The sequence below is a fragment of the Musa acuminata genome, chromosome BXJ3-8 (genome assembly GCF_036884655.1).
Source record: "Musa acuminata AAA Group cultivar baxijiao chromosome BXJ3-8, Cavendish_Baxijiao_AAA, whole genome shotgun sequence".
Taxonomy (NCBI): domain Eukaryota; kingdom Viridiplantae; phylum Streptophyta; class Magnoliopsida; order Zingiberales; family Musaceae; genus Musa; species Musa acuminata.
The window spans coordinates 3811506-3827422 of NC_088356.1; the positions used below are offsets into that span (position 1 = coordinate 3811506).

Below are 15917 nucleotides of genomic sequence, written 5' to 3' on the forward strand. Positions count from 1 at the left end.
TATCTCTTAAATTTTATTAAATAAACTAATTAATCAACCTACTCAATTTTCTCTTAAATTTTATTAAATAAACTAATTAACCAACCTACTCAATTTTTCCTTAAATTTTTTCAGACTTCAATAGAGATAGGCTCCACACTTTTAGTTATTTTTATCTTCTTTAATACATCTTTTACTTCATTAGCTATAATTTTATGAATAAATCTATAATTTATTAAATCTACAACTATTATTTATCATTAAATCTAGATCTTTTATGAAATATTCATTAAATAATTTATAAAAATAATTCTTTGATCTTTTCTTAATTTTGTTATAATTAACCATATTTTTTTTATCCTCCTCTTTAATGCATCTCATATTATCTAAATTTTTAAATTTTTTCTCTTAACTTTATTAAGGTTTTCACTTCAACCTTTAGTTTCTCGTAAATCTTATTAGCCAACATAATCTAAATAATATCAATATTATCCTCATCTAAATTTCAAGTCTAATAAATTTCAAATACGATAAGCAACCAAAAATCAGCATGTATAATATTATTGGTAACCAAAATTTTCAAGTCTAATAAGTTTGTTTCGTCGCTGAAATTAAAAGGCTAGACCCTAGTTTGTAATCTCCAAAATACCTCTTTCCATCCAGAACACCCTTGGGGATGCTATGAATAGACCGGCAGACTGACCAGATCATACCTTCGTCAGTTGTTAATGTCTCTATCTAACGAGAACAGCAGAGCATCTGTTAATGTCTATCTAACGACGCAGCAGCATCTTCATGAATCTGCATGGTGCTGTCGATGTAAAGCATACTTGACGACCTCATAGAAGGAAACAACAATGCCGACGGAAGGCCCTGCTCGTCCAACTCGTGGACCTACACCTGTGAAGAGACCCTTTACGCCCCCGCTCCTGCATGATATAATGGAGCACGATGCAATTAGTAGACAAAGTGGAAGGGCGAAAAGTATACATGTCACAACGATTAACAATCCTCCAACATCATCTGTGTTAAGCAAGACGCAGCGCTAAGGTATTATGGGACAGACAGCAAATCTAATTTGCAATGGATGCAAAAGAAGGCATTTTATGGTCTCGTTGTCTGCGCATAGCCTTTTCTTTACATTGTGAAAGAAGCTAGTGCTATATGATGAATTATTCCCGTACCTCCAAATCTCCATCAGAGTCTGCCTTGTAGTCATGTTTAATGCCCTTGCTGGATCCTTCTGAAATGAACATGCCAATGGCACAAATTAGTTAACACATTAGAGGTTGAAAGTATGCTAAATCTGGCCCTTTTCACACATTTGCTATAGTTCCAAAATAATCTCACAAGTGCAAGTTTCGATTATAGATACACTAATCCATTTCAATGAGAAGATGAATATTGAATAACCAAATCACAAACTCTTAGCTTATAATGCTGAGCTTCAACTGAAGTCACACCACATGCACATCCTAATGATAGAAAGAGAGAGTTGTTAACAAACCTCTATTTGTCTTCGTGTTTTTGCGACATCAAGTGGACATGTTGCAGCAGCAGCAAGGCTGCCTGCTACAAAACCAGCTGCGAAATTTGCCCCTAACACACTAGCAGAATTGCCATCCTCGTCAATAATTGAAAGTAATCTCCTCCGGATCTAAACAAAGAGCAAACCAAATATGTACTAGTACACAACTTATTTACAACCAAACATTTCAATTCACAAGGGCTACCCAAATAGAATCAGAGATAAATATTACCGGCTCCAGAGTTGACCAGCATATAGCAGAAAAGGGAACATCACGAGCAAGTTGTGCTCCCAAACCTGTCCATAAAACACGATAGCCTTGCACTGTTTGCAACAGCATTAAGAAATAAAAGATGTCAGGATTTGAAGTAAATGAGCCATTTCAGGTTCAGTTAGCATATTTTCAAGTGGGAAGCAAAAGAAGTGGTATGTTGGAAAGGGTAATGCAGAGTTGAGTTTATAAGTTGACTTCTCATAACAATGTAGTAAGCTCAAGAACTCAACATACAGCTCTGGTTACTTGTAGTACTGCCAGATGTCAGAACACCAACTAATGTTTTCCACATTCCTGGGGGCTTAGCTCCTTTGATAAATTCTTTATACGCCTGTTGGTGGCACAGCAAGTAACTAGTCAAAGAGTTGTCTCAAAAATTGGCTCTATAATATAAAAATAAAACAGAAAGAAAAATAAGAAACCAAGGTTATAATCAATTAACAGGTAGTTTTCAAGAATCGGGCAAGAAAGTAGCTTCAGCCAATTTGATGGCTCGATCAAATTTACCAATTTTATTGGTTATTTATTGCTCAAACATCATTCAACAATTTCTCTAGTAATCAATAAAAACTAAACAGAAATTGTAACAGAACCATTTAGATGAATGGAACATGTACATTATTCACATCCTAATTCATCGTTAACAAGGTGGAAGGTTCGACCACATTGATGGCTCAATCGAAGTTGTTATTTTAATTTGTTATTCCTAGATATCAAACAGCATGTGCTCTAGCATAAATTGCAAGGTAACATGCCTTCAGTTCCAACTAGATACAGAGCCATTATGGCATTATCAATGAACAAGAATACTATGGAACTGAACGAGAAGACCATTAAGAATGTTTTTAGATAACCATATCAGAGTTCAAAGCAAGTTCTAATATTAAAAAATATTAATGTAATATGTCATAATATATCATGCATTAAGATATTATACCAGTGGCTAAACCAATCAGAAACAGTTATACTTTGCCATCTGTTTTGCCTACCTCAAATGCAAGTTACAATGGCAACAAATTAACTTTTCAGTCCTTATCTCAAAGCAAAAGTTTCAAACTGTACCCAACAAAAAATCACCAATTACTATGCCAATCTATCAATCACATTTCCAGCAAATGATAATCTCCGGTTGAAAATATTTCTCACAAAGCTTGATGATGAAGTTCCACTTACACTTCTACAGGGCATTATTTATTCAAGTTTAATACTTTCATCCTAAAGAATCTCAGGTCACTGATGGTAAGAAGAAAGGTTTACGTATGACAATAAGCGGTAGACAAGTTTATGTTATGCTCTTCTCTACCAATAAAAGGAGATATTTAGTTATGAATTAAAATAAATATGAAGTAAAGTTAGCAGCAAAAGAACATACTAGGAATTCATATAAATTTCTGCTCCCAAGAAAACTAAACTATGGCAAGTTCATATCAGTAATGTAAACGTAAAGTAATCTCAAAAGTGTTGGCTTGGTAGAATACAAAAGTTCAATACAAGCAGTACTAACAATGAGAAGCCCCATAGAAGATGATGTGTTGATGAGGTGACACGATCCATAAGAAGTCATAACACATTATAAAATTTACCTGCATACGTGTTCTTGCCAGCTCAATCGGAGAACATGCTATGCATGCTAATGACCGTGCAGCTGAACCAGCAACTAGAGGGGCATAAGGCGTCAGATTTGGAGCATTGGTGGATGTGAACTCCTCAATCCAATTGCGGAATATGTCATAGCATGGTAGGTAAATTCCCACCTGTTTCCAAATTTGAAAAGGTGTCAAGAGGCATCTCCATGTACATGATTGCATATAACATGTGAAAAGAGCTGGACAAAAAGGCATTTCTTCCACATTGACTGGTAGCATCAAATAAGAAGCATAAGATTAAAACACCTTCTCACTAGCACAATGGGTAACAAAGCCCTAGTCCAAGAAAATAAAAAGTAATCCATTCTAGTTTTGAACTAGCACAATGGTAGGCTCAAAAAAAGACTAGCAAACAGGTTCAGGTCTGACTATTACCACTTGATGGACACTTGGTACCATGACTATTACGTGTTTGAAGAATTTGAATATTACAAGTCTACTTTGATCGGAAAATGTAACATGTGTACGAGGGTCCATATTCAATTGAATAAGTCCCTGACAGTAAAATGCTAGGAAGCTCCATTATTGATATTGACAAAGGTAGATTCTATTCAATGTTACAACCATCATCTCATTAAACTTTAGCATCTCTTAGCATTTTGTCATAGCATGGACCCAAATTGGAAATAATACATATAACAGTGTAAAAGATAATAAACAGGTATACAGTGACAATCACACAACATAACACACAGTGTCTACGTGATTCAGCAAAAAGGCCAACACCCACAAGTGGTGGTGGCAAGAGCTTCATTAAGGTGGAAACAAGTACAAGAATAGCGTTTAAGTTCAGAAACATATTTACTGCTCGCTATCAACTTGTAGTTAGATGTATTAGCTATAGTAAGATATGAAATAACGCAAACATCATGAACAAGATTGCCAAACAAAGATGAAAAAATCCACAATGTTAGAAGTTAGAACTTCTACCAAAATTATTAATTTCCATCATCTGACAAAGTGAGTTCATCCAACTAAAGGAGCGTCTTAATTTGCACTATCAAAAATAGGTCTGTTTGGGTTTTATTGAGTACTCTAAATTATAAAAAGTTGTCCATATTTAAACAGCAATAGTCATCTTTTAATAGTTGCTCACATAACATCTGTCATAAGACCAGCTTTTCCCAGGGTACATGGTAAAAACATGAGAAGTAACATGCTATTGTGCATCCGTGAGCAGAAGTTATCAAAGAAAAGTCAGAAAAGAAACTCACAGTTGGTACAGCCAATGCTAAACCTGCATTTGTGCCTCTCCAGAGTCTTGCAAAGCCTTCCTGTAAATTTAAGCAAACAAAAAGCAATGAGAATTGGCTTGTTGAAGTCAAGGAAGACAGGTGGACCAGTCACTATGTAAGATAAAAGAATACAGCACCTGTCTCACAACTTTGTGAAAGACATCTAGCGTTCCCTTGTACTCAAAACAATCAGGAGGGCAAACTAATTCAGCACGAATTATTCCAGCACGAGCACATGAGGGTGAACATCTGAAATCCAAAAACATCTGAACCACGTTGTCAACATTGGTCAATTTCCAAAATTAAATGAAACAGGAAATACCTGTAACTTAGAACTACAAAAACAATTACCATAGAACATTGAGATGGCATGAGTTCCACGAAGGGGGTTTCAAAACTTGAAATTGTGAATTCATAAAACATGGGTAATCTTAACAAACAAAAGTAAGAATTCCCTGGGGGGCACCTGCATAACGAAGCATAGTTCTATGTCCTCGGAGGTGTCATGCTCAAATGATTTGTACTTTTTACCTACAGAGTTGATTGCCTACTGAGGTACAACTTCATCAAATAAATTCATAGACAATGTGGTCTTATTTGCTAAATAGACAGAAATATATAGTTTTTTTCTTTTCTGTCTGGTTCAAGTGATGAGAGAACCAGAATAACAGCATAAGAGCTCCTAAATTGAGTTCTCACTTGAGGGTATGTTTATTGCTCAAACCCCTCTATAAATCTATACCAAGCCTGAGTGTCAATACACCTCCTATGAGATTGCACAAGAATAACATCAGACAAGACTCACTGCAAAATACTTAATAAATAGCTAAATCGTATGCAACTGTTGATGTCAAGTTATCTTTATCGTTTAGACTGGTTCGAGTCATCCTGTTGATAACTCTTTTAAGACTTGCCAAGCCCTTGACAATATCAAACACAAGATATTGAAAACCTAAAGGTGATCAAATAATGTCTTAACCAGATAATATGTAGGTTACGATCTAATAAAGTCTTCCCCTATCCATCTACTATAGGAATTGTGCATTGACGACCAATAAAAGCAACCAAAGATTCACGAGAATCGAAAGCGTTGTTCACATACTACATCAAATCACACAATATAAGAAGGGAAAGACGGACAGAGATCACAAGCACACCATGTTTGGTCCTAGCGATGCCATCTGTCTACCGAAGTGATGATATGGAACTCCAGCCGCCTGAGCTTGCAACCTTGTCTGCAAGAATCAGGCAAGAGATCAATCAGAATCAAATATCCTGAGCAAAAAGAGTAGTGAAAGAACAAATCTCATCATCGCAGCCCGTATATCCGAATCGAATTAACATGCCACCGATAGAACGCATCTCCAAATTCTCTACAGAGGAAAAGAATGGTCAAGCCAACCTTGGCAACGTCGAGGGGATTGACGAGGACGGCAGAGATGACGGCGGCACCAGCGGCGGAGAGAGCCCGCTCCCGGAAGCCCATCTTGTAGTCGGTGGCGGGACGTGGACGAGGGTCCGAAGTCGGCAACGCCGAGGAAGAAGTCGACGGTAGTGAGCGAGACGAATCATGGGGTGTAGAGACATCGTAGGCGCGATCATTAATGGGTCCGACGGCCATCCTTTCGGGGAAACCATGCTCGGAAGACGAAGAAGAACCCACCATTGCGTATATCTCGCTAATGCCTTCTTGCGACGATCGGTGCGGCGGAGGAGGGTTAGAAATATGGTGGAAACAAGGATTCAAACGCTAAAAGAAGGAAGAAATCGGGACAGACCGGTGAAGGTGGGATCGGGAGGTACCAAAGGCGACCCGAGGGCAGAGAGAGAGAGGGTTTCCCGGTCCTTATTCCTGGGGGAGCAACTGCGGACGATGACCTGTCCGCTTCTAGAACAACATAGAAACCCTCACGCCGCTCTCTCTCTCTCTCTCCTCCGCGTTATATTCCATGTAGGCGAAGGCGGGTTAGGGATAAAATGATAATTCAGAAAAATTAAATATTCTGTGAAAATATATATATATATATATATATATATTTATCACAAATTATTATAATTTAAAATTAAACCGTAGCATAGTATATATGAATCTTAGATTGATTTTGATAATTGACATATTAATTTCGTCGAGATTAAATAATTAAATATTTAAGTTGGGATTAACGATAGTAGACTCAGTTAACCTCTGTCAATATATGTTAACCACAATTAAGTTGGCTCTCTGTCATCTTAATGGCTTCCTTCCTTCCGAGCAACGCGAGATTGGAGTCAATCAAATCAAACCCCAAAGGTGTTGTCGACGGGGTGTCGTATCGCTCACTCTCTCGACACGTTTGTCCGTCATATTAGATGCCATAGATTTCTTGGATGAGAGATCTCATCGCTGCCAAGTCGCAGATTTCTTGTCTCTCCTCTGATCCACTGTCACCCGAGGAATGATGCCGGCGGCCGCAGCAGAGGTGGCTCTCGTGAAACCCAGCAATCCCATCGCCAAGTTCAGCAGAGAGTCACCCCCAGGCGCGCCTACTTGAGAGTCTCGGCTTCTTCACGGCCCAGAAGAAGAGGTCGGGCAAGACGGAGATCAAGGAGACGCTGCTGACGCCCAGGTTCTACACCACGGACTTCGATGAGATGGAGCAGCTGTTCAACACGGAGATCAACGGGAACCCGAACCGGGCGGAGTTCAAGACCGACTACAACCAGACCCACTTCGTCCGCAACCCCGAGCTCAAGGAAGCCGCCGACAGGATGCGGGGGCCCCTGAGGAAGGTTTTTGTGGAGTTCCTGGAGCATCGCTGAGTTCTCCGGCTTCTTGCTTTACGAGGAGCTCGGACGAAGGCTTAAGGTTGAATCCCTGTATCCATTGAGTTCTTATTGAGCTAGTTTGGATTTATTTTGGTTAATTTGGTGGCCAATTGTGCAATTATTTTCCTTATTTCTGCTTTCCAAAGCAGTAATTTGGGTTCATTCTATGATAGAATGATGCAAGACTTATTGGAATGAACAATTCTTTATATTTGTTTTGATTTCCTTATAGATTGATGAATAGTTAATTAATGTTGCTTCCTATGAGTTTCCTAGTGGTTTTTTCAAACATTTAATTGTTCCTCTGTTTAGGTTGAATCCCTTTATCTAGAGAGTTTTTATTGAGCTAGTTTACATTTTCTGGTTAATCTGATGGTCCATTGGACAGTTGTTTTCCTTATTCCTACTTTCCAACGTAGTAATTGTTGGTTCATTTTATGATCAAAGGTTGTAAGTCTTATTTGAATTAATTCTTTCTTTAGGTTTGTTTTGAGTTTCTTATAGATTAATGAACAGTAATTTACTGATCTATTTCTTGAGGACAGCATTAGTTAGTTCTATTCTGTAATGTTGCCTTCTAAGATCCTTCCTAGCCTTTTCTTCATCCATTTAATTGTTCCTATGCTTAAAGTTGAACCCTTTTTTCTATAGACTTCTTATTGGGCTAATTTAGATTTGTCTGATAAACTTTTTATGGTCCATTGCACAATTATTTTCCTGATTCCTACTTTCCAAAGCAGTAATTTGGATTCATTCTATGATGTTAGGATGTAAGTCTTTATGAATGAATTCTTATTTTCTTTATTTTAAGTTTGTTTTAGTTTTAGGATCATATGATCCATTCATTTTACTAATCGTTGACAAATTGTTGGACAGAAAACCAACCCTGTGGTGGCCGAGATCTTCTCCCTCATGTCGAGAGATGAAGCCCGGCATGCCGGGTAAGTAAAACAACTGACCACGATCTTTAGCTGCCATTTTCCTGTTTTCCAGTGAGGAAAACATTACAGCCGCTGTTATTTGATGATTCTGTATGAAGCGAACTATTTTCTCTTAGCTGAAATCATGTCAAAATTGCAGATAGTACATGTGGATTTACGGAAGGAAAGGTTAAGAGATTGAAGACAAACTTATAGTCCTGATATGTCCATACCATGTTGTTGCAATTGTGTAAACTTGTGCAGATTCCTGAACAAAGGCCTCTCGGACTTCAACTTGGATTTGGATTTGGGTTCCCTAACAAAGGCTTGGAAGTACACATTCTTCAAGCCAAAGTTCATCTTCCATGCAACATATCTATCTGAAAAGATTGGATACTGGAGGTATATCACAATATATAGGCACTTAAAGGCCAATCCTGGGTTTGAAGTGTACCCAATCTTCAAATACATTGAGAACTGGTGCCAGGATGAGAACAGGCACGGAGGCTTCTTCTCTGCCTTATTGAAAGCTCAGCCGCAGTTCCTTAGTGACGGGAAGGCCAAGCTGTGGTCTCGATTCTTCTGCCTCTCGGTAATCCTTTACATTTCAATCACCACCATAACAAATCAAAATCATTCTGACCTAGTTTTCCATGCACATGCCAATACATACTTTCATATAGTGACAAAAGTATGCCTCAAATTATGGCAGGTGTATGTGACGATTTACCTGAATGATTGCCAGCGAACAGCTTTCTTTGAGGGCATTGGTCTCAACACCAAAGAATTTGACATTCATGTCATCATTGAGGTAACCGATTGATCCCGTAGCCAATTCAGGCTAAGTGTTATCTTTCTCAATTTGCTGCTTTACTAGTCAGGTAGCACATAGAGTACTTGAAATCTATGCTTAAACCTAGTAATAGTTGATGCCAATATGATATCCCTTTTCAACTTCCTGAGATCTCAAGGAATGAAATGAGCTTAGATTCTTATACCAGTGAAGATCCTGCATGCTAAATATACAGCATGACTGGCATGGGTCTTTGATATTATTTGATGCTATTACCTAATCAGGCCACACACACACACACACACACACACACATGAGAAAAGAACTTTTTCTCTTTGTTATGTACTTCATACTTATTATGGCCAGTTTGTTTGCCACACATCTGGTCACCTTTGGAAAGTGTGATATATATGAGAAGCTTCCTATTTGTGGTGTTGTTTCTCCCTTGACGAGTAGGAATTCTCTTATAATCTTACTGTTCTTCAGATAATGTTGATAATTGGTTAGACTACACTAAGTATCACAATGCAGCACTATTTTCTTAGGAGATTAAAGGGTATAATTCTTTTTTCCCCTTCTGGGTTGGCTATTCTAAACGATGTGTTATTGTGTCATGGGGTATACTCATATGCCGTGATCCCCTACATAATTGTAGTAGTAGTTTCTATATTCACAAATGCTAAATCCTTTGTCCCAGACCAACCGAACAACAGCGAGGATTTTTCCAGCTGTATTAGGTGTGGAGAACCCAGAATTCAAGAGAAAGTTGGATAGAATGGTGGAGATCAACCAGAAGCTCATCGCCATTGGAGAGAGTCAGGATCTTCCTCTGGTGAAGAACTTGAAGAGAATACCTGTTGATTTTGCTGATTTTGAGCCATGACTTGCGTGCTGATTTTGTAAAAGACTAGTCCACAGATACATGATGCATTATTTTGTTTAAATGTTCGGAACAGATGATGATTGCATCAATTAGAGGTACGACAGACCTGTCAGAGTCTGCTTTGTATCTGTTGTAGATATATATGGATGCATGTTTCATTATATCTAATGTCAAGTGATTCAAAACTGTTATTCTGCATAAGCTGGTTCAATCAGATCGAGGGTAGATGGTGCAATTGAAGAAGTGATTTCTCTTTTTTTCTTTAATTTGTCTTCTTTGTTGGGTCATGTTCATACTTTCTAATCTGCATAACCTGCAAACCATGATATTGCTGCTTCTGCTCTCACAGGCATCTGTGTTTGCCTGAGAAATAAGAACCACAGAACCATGGGTTGCAAAATGTTGCAGATGAAGCTACTTCATGAAGCTTTTTAAGTATACAAGAGCACTAATATCGACACATAATAACCAGCAAGCTTGAAATCACCCTAGAGTTTTTCCTTCTGTTTCCTTTTCTTTTATGAAGCAAAATGCAGAATTCTGCAAGAGTGCAACCACCTGTGACAAATGCCTGTGGGTAGTAGATTTGTTCAAGAAATTTTCTAAAGGAATATTCTCGAAAAAGGAAAAAGATAGAGCATGGTGATCATAGTTCTTTAATGCCATCTCAAGCTAGCATTTAAGATCATGAAAAGTACTGTGTTGTCAATGTAGACATTTTATCCAAAAACTGAGAGACTATCCCCAATTGCAGCTCAGATTCCTCTATCACACAACTCCCAGTTGTGGTGGACTACCAGGAAATATTAGCAATGAATATCATTCTCTTTATCACCATAATAATATACTAAATCAACACTAGAACAGAAACAATTGAATCAGTGCCTGGTATCCCTGCATTATTATGCTCACTGTATACTGTGACCAGTAGAAGGAAAAATTATGAAGTTAGGCACTAAATAACGTCACAATATTAAAACATTAGGCTAGCAGAATTATGAAGCAAATGCTCAAAGGGTAATTTACTACAGAGGATTCCCACCATTATAGGATTGGAGGGATCTGGATGCAGATTACCCATTATCCACACAACATCATTTTTTTCTAATATCAGAAAAATCATATTTTAAGATTAAAAAAATTTAAAGAAGTTGCAAACACATAATAAAAAAATAACCAGAAAGTCAGAAAAAAGAGCAGAGAAAATATTCCACGAATTAGACCCCAGCAAAATTCATGGCACTCTGAAACAAAAAGAAGACAAGGAAGATTCCAATACACACACAACCTACCACAATGCGAGGACCATGAATAAGTATTAACTGGAAGAGGTGAGTCATTTTCCTTCAATCTCATAAATGCAGCTAGCCAGATAACTGCTAGAAGAGGTTTAATGGACTCATTTTGCCATCATGACCTTGACGGACTCCTCATAGTTGATTTGACCATCTCCATCGACATCAGCTTCACAAATCATCTCGTCAACTTCCTTATCTGTCAGTTTCTCACCAAGGTTGGTCATGACATGACGCAACTCAGCAGCAGAGATGAACCCGTTCAGGTCCTTGTTGAAGACTCGAAAGGCCTCCTTCAGCTATTCCTCAGAGTCAGCGTCCTTCATCTTGCGAGCCGTCAGATTGAGAAATTCAAGAAAGTCAATTGTCCCATTCCCATCTGCATCAACCTCATTTATCATGTCCTGCAGCTCTGCTTCTGTAGGGTTCTGACCCAATGACCGCATCACAGTCCCAAGTTCCTTCCTAGTGATGCAACCTACAGAGACACCAAAAACCAATAAATAGACTATAAAAATTGTGTAGCAAAGCTTTTACATATCTTATAATATTTAATTGTTGTAAAAAGATTTTGAAGATCCATCGAAAATTATATAGAAAACAGAATCTCAGGGGAGAATTTCTGCTCCTATCATTTAATTCTTGTAATCGAATAGATATTTAGCATGGTTTGTTACAAGTGCATTGGATAAAAAAGAACTATATTTAGAAACTTCAAAACACAGTCTTCCTAACATAAGGAACTTTCTCTTGCCTATATTACACACTTCAAAACATAATGATCAATAGCAATTCTTGATCATAATTTCCGGTATGAGTACTGCATCAAACACAAAACTTGTGATTGATAGTAAAACATCGATTTTCCTGTTGAGACACAGTTCTATCTTCAAAGATTTCTCGAGATATTTTCTTACCAAGTTTCGTTATAGCATCTATAACTGCCTAGGTGGGCAGCCCGGCAAATAGACATCGACAGGGATTAGCTTGTTGACTCCACGAACAGTACTGTAAGAATCAGTAAAAGAAACCTCTCTCCTGTAATAGTACAAGCTCCCATAGCACTGACATATTTTGGTTCATGCATTTGCTCATATAATCTTGCTAAAGAAGGAGTCATTTTCATTGTTACTGTGCCGGCCGTTAAAATTAGGTCTGCTTGTCTAGGACTCAATCTTGGTACCAATCCATAACGATCAAAGTCGAATCGCGAGCCTATTAATGAAGCAAATTCAAGTAATTTATCGCATGAAGCCAAAGAGACAAAAAAATTTATAATTTTGGATAAATATACTACTCATTCACTCAATTCATGTATCCCTCTAACATCTCAACCTTTAAATTTCAAGTCATCAATGAAGATTTTGAAACAATTAAACACAATCCAACTTTTAAATACCCAAAACAAAGAAAATTGCTCCTAGATTGTTTATAGAAGAGACCCTGTGAACAGCGGTACTGCAGCATACACATTGAGATATGTAGACACAACTAGAATAACCTCTGCTACCGTCTGTTTCATTTTTACCATCCTCATCAAAATTCAGCAGCGACAGTTAACAATGGGTTTTCCTCAACCAACATGTTAACACAGGCAACCTTATAAAATATGTTCTACCAAAATGATTAGATTGATAACCAATCAAAATAACCCATAGACAGCATATTGGCACTACTACTAGTTAATGAATCATGGATGTAGAATTTATCTTGTGATCAACATCTCCCACCAAATCATTTCTTTCTTTACTTCCTCCGTTTTCTAGTAGAAGAAAAACCAAGTCTAACTGCATATTAGGCATATCATGGCATGGATAGTTAGAGTAAAAATCCACAACATTGTAAATGCTGTTAAAAATTTTCTTCAATTAATCCCCAGATCGATATATCATCCTTGATATTATGAGCAATGAAGTCCCTATGTGCCCGAGCGCTCCAAGTGCTCGATAAGTGGGTTGGGCAGGAGACTTCAACGGGGCACGGCCCAGGCGCTGGGCGGGCCAAGTGCGGGTCAAGTCTGAGTCGAGCCACTTGGGATTCGTGGTTCGATCGAACCATATGAGAACAGTCTCACCCCTAATCGCAGCGACGACGAACGAACCAGTCTTCTCCAACGACAACGGCAACAGTGAGTGTTTCCCTGGCAAACGACGCCAACAACAACGTCGTCTTCCTCCGGCGAGGTAATATCATTGTTGTGTCTTCCTCTCCTAACGGTGACAGCGACATCTTCCCCTCGCGGAATCTCTCTCTTGCACCTCCTCTTCCCCCTTTGCCGTCGCATACTACCTTCTCCTTCCTTTTTCTTCATCGCAGCCGTCCTTGCTCCTCCTCCTGGACCACAGCTCCCTCTCTTTTCTCCTCCCTCTTTCCCTCCCAACCACCTAACCCCAGCAAGCTCTTCTCATCCTCCTCCTCCTTTTATGTTACTATTTTTATTAATATAATATATAAATTTTGTAAATGATTAAATTTGTCATTGGATTATTGTTACTTTTGCGGGGTTCTGTAAATGAATGGATTTTTGTTTTAGTCTACTGTTATAAATCATGATATATATATCTTGCGATCATTTTAGCACCTTAGCGCTTGGATTAGGAGAGGAGAAACTGAAAATAAGATTGCTTTACGTAGTCATCAATGTCAAACATTCATGACCACAATCGTGAGCTCCCAAGTTCAGCCTCACACTAGATGCGGAAGAAAATTGAGTTGACTTACAAGACTAGATGAATATTACCATTAACTTTGGGCTTTTAGCATTTGATTCATCTGGTTCAGACTTTTTTAAAGAATGCTATTGGATGGAATATATACTAGACATGATGAAAGGGCTCGACCTATTTTAAGTGGAAGAGATTTGACATCTCAAATTCCAACCTCTAAATGAGCATTCTAACCAAAGTCATCATCAAAATATAAATCTTGCATATGTAAGATTAAATGCTCAAATTAAAAGGAAATAACAACTAAATTATATACATAGAAACAACTTAATTTTTATCAGCCTTCCAAGTATGACGATATCCGATAAGGATTGCACAGATGATTCTGCTCAACCCATAAGAAAAATGAAGACAGATATACGCACAATCAAACCCTAAAATCAACAAAACAGACCGATATACTCAAAAGACGAAGAAGAGAAGAACAGCGGATCGAATGAACAAAACCAAACAAGACCCTGCTCCGCGAGAAGCAGAACAACCGAAAGATCAAACGGCGAAACCAATCGAGCCAAAACAATTAAAAATGGGACAGTGCAGGAGGGAATATCATCGGACGGAAGGGAGCTAACCATCTCCATCATCGTCGACCAAGCTGAAGGCCTCCTTGAACTCAGAGATTTGCTCGTCGGTGACTTGCTTCGCCATGCCTCCTAAGGGATCGAACACCGGAGCGATCCGAAGAAAGAGATCTCTAACGACAACACGCAATGAGAGAGAGGGAGGGAGAGACGAAGAGGGCGAAGGAGCGATCTCGAGCGCCTTGTGACCCCGACGTGGCAGAATTAGCGACGACAGTTATAAAATCCTCCAATGGGATAACGCCATGTCGATAATCCCTTAACGGACGTCGTATTTTTCTCTTGGTTCTTTTTATTGCCGAGATCATCCTTGATTGGATATCGACCGTCTGATCTCATACGGACGACACTCGTGCGCGTCATCGTCTTTTTAAGGCCTGCACGTGGTGAAGCCCACGAACAAATGCAGGTTATGGATATCTATTAGTTATTCCAATCTTTAACATTCATAATTGTTCTTCCAAGAGTTATATATATATATATATATATATATATATATATATATATATATATATATATATATATATATATATATATATATATATATATATATATATATATATATATATGGAGAGAGAGAGAGAGAGAGAGAGAGAGTTTTGGAGTTATCCATCAGCTCGGCTCAATCTCTGACTCGAACATGACATGAGAGAGGAATCCAAGACCCAGTCGAGATAAAGAAAGAAGAAGAAGAAGAAGAACAGAGAACTTGAGAGTGGTGGATTTCAGTGTGAAGTTTCAAGCTTCAGATCTAATACAACCTACTGAAGTGTGCACATTTCAGCATGCATGTTCGATCAAACACAGCCGCAGAACCTTAGCAACCTCACACGAGAGCTCATAACACAAACAGCGTCGACTGCTGCAGTCCCGGAAAGTTGTCCAACATCTCCGGGGTGAAGACATCGTCGTCGAACATCTCGAACGGCGCCGACGCCGTGGCCGTACGCGGATCCATGACGGTGCTGTCAGAAGCCACTCCAGATCCGGGCGCAGGCTGCACCGACGGCTTCTCCAGGCCATCGAACACCATCGACGTCGCTCCCGTGTCGCCGACGTTCGAGTCCCGGCCGGTGAGCTTCTGCACGAGGGCCCGGAATTTGGCGACGCTGGTGGTGAACCGCATGGGGTTGGAGATGTACACCACCTTGACAGTCTTCTTCTTGCCCTTCCCTTGCTTGGGGCTCCTCGTCTGGTGGACGCTTAGCCTCCCCATGGTGTATGGCAAGCAAAACTAGTGTGAGAAGCAGAA

At 38.9% G+C, this 15917-nt stretch overlaps 2 protein-coding genes and 1 pseudogene across 3 annotated transcripts; 1 reads left to right on the forward strand and 2 right to left on the reverse strand.

Moving 5' to 3' along the window:
* Positions 1-510: 510 nt before the first annotated feature.
* On the reverse strand, positions 511-6595 carry LOC135582013 (mitochondrial carrier protein MTM1-like). 2 transcript variants are annotated; one of them, XM_065165226.1, is made up of 11 exons: positions 6441-6595; positions 6065-6348; positions 5820-5897; positions 4800-4928; positions 4642-4701; positions 3365-3535; positions 2016-2112; positions 1740-1831; positions 1487-1636; positions 1164-1222; positions 511-908 (listed from the first exon to the last, which is right to left on the reverse strand). In XM_065165226.1, the coding sequence occupies exons 2-11, from the start codon at positions 6326-6328 to the stop codon at positions 773-775; spliced, it is 1236 nt and encodes a 411-aa protein (XP_065021298.1). In that variant the 5' UTR covers positions 6329-6348; positions 6441-6595; the 3' UTR covers positions 511-772. The 2 variants fall into 2 exon arrangements, with proteins under 2 accessions (XP_065021298.1, XP_065021297.1); XM_065165225.1 differs by having other exon boundaries at positions 6065-6583.
* A 323-nt stretch (positions 6596-6918) lies between these two features.
* On the forward strand, positions 6919-10283 carry LOC103993749 (magnesium-protoporphyrin IX monomethyl ester [oxidative] cyclase, chloroplastic-like; annotated as a pseudogene).
* Positions 10284-11263: 980 nt separating this feature from the next.
* Positions 11264-14844, reverse strand: LOC135646085 (calmodulin-like). The gene is made up of 2 exons (XM_065165229.1): positions 14657-14844; positions 11264-11836 (listed from the first exon to the last, which is right to left on the reverse strand). Exons 1-2 carry the CDS (start codon positions 14730-14732, stop codon positions 11658-11660), a joined length of 255 nt encoding a protein of 84 aa, XP_065021301.1. The 5' UTR covers positions 14733-14844; the 3' UTR covers positions 11264-11657.
* Between the last annotated feature and the right edge of the window lie 1073 nt (positions 14845-15917).